The sequence below is a fragment of the Neophocaena asiaeorientalis genome, unplaced genomic scaffold (genome assembly GCF_003031525.2).
Source record: "Neophocaena asiaeorientalis asiaeorientalis breed wild unplaced genomic scaffold, Neophocaena_asiaeorientalis_V1.1 scaffold505, whole genome shotgun sequence".
Lineage (NCBI taxonomy): Eukaryota > Metazoa > Chordata > Mammalia > Artiodactyla > Phocoenidae > Neophocaena > Neophocaena asiaeorientalis.
The window spans coordinates 1,022,815-1,026,771 of NW_020174704.1; the positions used below are offsets into that span (position 1 = coordinate 1,022,815).

At 55.6% G+C, this 3,957-nt stretch overlaps 1 protein-coding gene across 1 annotated transcript in view; it reads right to left on the reverse strand.

The window, feature by feature from the left end:
* Positions 1 to 1,685, reverse strand: part of PRDM13 (PR/SET domain 13) — a 7,601-nt gene extending 5,916 nt beyond the window's left edge. The window contains 2 exon segments of the mRNA XM_024759349.1: positions 1 to 58; positions 1,542 to 1,685. The exon segment at positions 1 to 58 is cut by the window's left edge and continues 34 nt beyond it. Of these exon segments, the coding sequence (XP_024615117.1) occupies positions 1 to 58; positions 1,542 to 1,685 (202 nt within the window).
* Positions 1,686 to 3,957: the final 2,272 nt, after the last annotated feature.

Sequence of the window (3,957 nt, forward strand, 5' to 3'; positions counted from 1 at the left end):
TCCACTCCAGGGGGGAGCCCCCCGACTCGTCCACCAGCTCCCCTCTCACCATGCGCACCTGCAACACAAGCAGTGGTCGTTCTCCCCCGTGCCACGACCAGGCCCACAACCCATCGGGCAAGTGTATCCTCCACCCCCAGCCGACTCAGGAAAATGGTTGTGCTCATGTTGGCCAGACTGCTGTGGGCTGCTGGGAGGAGAGTAAGTCCTTAGGACCCTTGCTTGGGGGAGGCAGGAAGAGGGGAGGCTGGCTAGTATAACAGATCCCCAAGCATCCTGCCCAAGTGCCTGGGCACATCTCGTGCCAAGACGTCTCCCACCCCCACCCCAGCTCTCCGTCTCGCAGTTCTAAGAGCAGACCCGATACCGGGCTAGAGACGTTTCTAAGTCAGTCCCAGAACGCAGGGTGTCCCGCGCCTCTTCTCTTGCCTCCGCATTCCAGCGGCACCGCACCAAAACGCGGAGGTGCCCGCGAGCCCCGCGGCGAAACTGTCTGAACAAAGCGGCCGCGCGCTGGCCGGCCATTTAAAAGCAATTAAAGCGCGTTTAAAGAAGATGGAGCGGTGCACGGCGAGCCTGGCTATACTACTCTGGAGAAGAGGATGATTGCGTCATGAGCCAGATGCGGGTCCCGTCGACCGGGCCCGGAGCAATTCCTTACAAGAAAGCTGTAGTCTAAAGTCCTCTTCCCAGTCACCCCTGCCCACGCCACCGGGCTCCTGCCTTCATTCCTGGTGTCATTTGGTCGACCTTCGCCCGCTGAGACGCCTCGGGGCGGGCGGGGGCCTGTTAGAACCTCTCTCTGGTCGGGGTTCGCGATGCTGTTCGGGAAGTCGGAGCGGGCGGGTTGGCCCTGACGCCTCCCAACTGCGATTCTGGCCCCTCCGAGCCCGGCTGCAGGCGCTCAGCCCCGGTGCCCCTCGTGGCTGGGCGCTCCTCGTCCTCGGAGTCTGCGTCAGAGCCACCACCTGGGGCACCCTCTCTCCATTCACCCCGAACCCCCAAGCAGACACCCGCGGAAGGAAACACCTGGGGTTGTTCTAGGAACTGAGAGTCCCCAAGGATAAATTTTTCGGAGACGATGAGATCAAATTATTTGAAGGCAAATTTAAGCCTCAAATTAGCTCATTGAAGGGCAGAAGGTAAGAAAAGTCCTCAGCGCCTGTGAGTTGTATAAAAGAGAAGAGGCATATTTGCCAAGAGAGGAGAGATGCGGCGGGAGGAGGCGTCGCCTCTGCGAAGAACACCTCAGCGCTCCAGGGAAATCGGGGGTTCCGAGTGGTCCCGGCACGTAAAGAGCCCCACGCACCCCACCCGGGGGCTGTCCCCTCTCAGCCACGTCCTCTCCCCTAGCCCGGCCCACGTCCAGCTCTCGGCTAGTGCGACTTGTGGGAAATGATCGGAGTCCCCTTCCAACTGGCAGAATTGGCAGGTAACGACTCAGTCACCCCTTTCCTCCCCTGGCCCTATCCACCCCTTTCCTGGAGAGGATAAGGGGAGGCGAACGAACGGCAGGGGGCGGAGGTCGGAATGGCTAATACCTTTTTCTTGGGCCCGGGTTCCCTGCGGTCTGACAGGTACTTGCCCAGCTTGAAGGTTCCAGGCACCGGCCCGAGGCGCAGGCCGGCCGGGATGCAGCAATCGGCACTCACGCTGGTGGCCGGAGTGCGAGCGGCTCCGTGCATTGCTGCCGCCGCCGCCAGGCAGGCGCTCGGGCGCACTGGGTCCTCGGCAGGGCGCGAGCGACTGAGCCTGAGCCGCGCGCTAGCTGGCTAGCCGCGCCCCGACGTGCGTTCTCCGCCCTCGGAGTGACGCGGCCGGGCCGGCACTGCGCCTTTTCAATCTGGGCGGGCGCCTTTTGGCACCACTAGCGCAAGGGCGCGGAGTTTGGTGAGAGAGTTGCGCTGCAGAGCAGCTGCAGAGTCCCACCCGAGAGGGTCACATGGAATGGTTCCCTCAGCCCCCTGCATAATCGAGGCCTCTGAATGGCTGGCGCACAATGGTCCAGGCGACCTTCCCATTCCTAAAAATCCAATTTGTCAAGGGCGAAGAAAAGGCGCTGGTGAATCAAAGGTCCGGCGGGACCATTAATCCTCAGCATGGGGCATTGTCCTCGAGACAGTTACGATATTTTAAGTGACAAATCCACTGTATAATTTCTCCATAAATTTTACTTCCTTTTATTGTTCACCGACAAACCAGTTTTGGGAAATAAGTGACTACTTTAAGTCTACTTGGCTGATTCCTTTGAGCCTTGGTCTACTTCAAAGATTTTTAATTCTCTCCCCTTGGCTTTATTGTAAAGGAGATTAAACAAAGAGATGGGGACTGTTTGGAGGACTTGTTAACTTCTATTGATTTCTGGCGTGTGCCATACAGATATTAGGCAGGTACTTGATGGGAAAACACCAGAAAATACCTACACTTTTTAAATAACGGCCGTATTACCATTTCAGGGGATTGGGTTCAGGCCAGTCCTCTATTTAGAACCGCTTTACCGTTCCCTCTGTCCCGTTTCGCCCCGAAGTATGAAGCGTCCGGACTAGTTTTGGGAGACGAGGTCAGTTGTTCATCTCTGCTCCCGGGTGCACCCCAGGGCCGCACTTTCTCTGGAGAACGGGAAGAGGCCGCAGGACCGGACGCTGCGGGGGTTCGCGTGCCCTGACCGCACCCGAGGTTTGAAGAGGGGTTCTGCGGGCTGGGTTTTTAATCATGTCTCCCCTGCACACCAACCGACGACTCAAGTCCTGCACGCTTTTTTTGTATTTTTGAATTTTATTTATTTTTTATACAGCAGGTTCTTATTAGTTATCTATTTTATACATATTAGTGTATATATGTCAATCCCAATCTCCCAGTTCGTCCCACCACCACCACCACCCGCCACTGTCTCCCTCCACCCCTTGGTGTCCATACTTTGTTCTCTACATCGGTGTCTCTAAGTCCTGCACGCTTTTAAGTTTAAAACGAGGATGAATTCCTTGGGGCTAATTTCCCCAGAACCAACACACCAGACTTTTCCTTAAAAAAAAAAAAAAAAGGAAAATACTATAGCAAAGGTCACAGAAAAGAGGGCGAGGTGGGCGTTGATAACCTCTGCCTTTAGCCCAGTTCGTAAGCCAGGAGAACGAGTACTTCGTTAAACTAGAATGTTCCTCGTTTTCTTTTAGGGAAACCTCCGATTTGCGTGGGGACAATTATTTTCATAAGTTAGGCGAGTGATCAAATTCATTAGATATTTGTGACGGTTCTGCCCTCACCTGCCACGTGCTGCTCACCCCGAGCGCCACTTCCCAAATCCAGTGGACCGGGACTCGAGCCCGACGTGGTATTCCTGGAGAGGACTGAATGACTCTGTGTTCGGGCCTGGTGTTGGAGGCCCAGCCACTGTACAGATGGGCAGAGGACTCCCCGCTGCCGCCACGCCGAAATCTCCACCAAGCTCTGCCCGGGAAACTGCGGTTCTTAGGCCACTGGCGTGGATGACTCTGATTAACAACGGCAGCAGAACGCAAGGTGGCGACACCTGTATTTTAACAGTTCGTCCCATGAAGCCCTCAAAGAAGCTACGTGTGGCACCCTTCGGTGGAGACCTGCGTTTGCAGTACTGGACAAAGTCAAGAGGATGGGGGTCATTCAGTCTGTGCTCCGTCACTCAAGCCTCGAGGAATTACTTCAGAGCCTCAGTCTCCTAATCCGTAAAATGGGAATGATGATGCAGACTCTTGGCTTCCATTCTGCGATTCACTAGCGTTTGTGCGAAGGTCAACAGCAATGATCTGTAGAGTGAATGAATTTAGGGCTCTCCAAAACTCGCGGTTTGCCTAATAGGGGAATCCAAGCCAGGTCAAGGGTCTCAAGTCTAAGCATCACAAGTCAGGCGGGGTGGTGACACACGGATGGCCGCTAGGTGGTAATTCCAAGGCCTGTGTAGGCGCGGCAGCTGGAGCAGAAAAG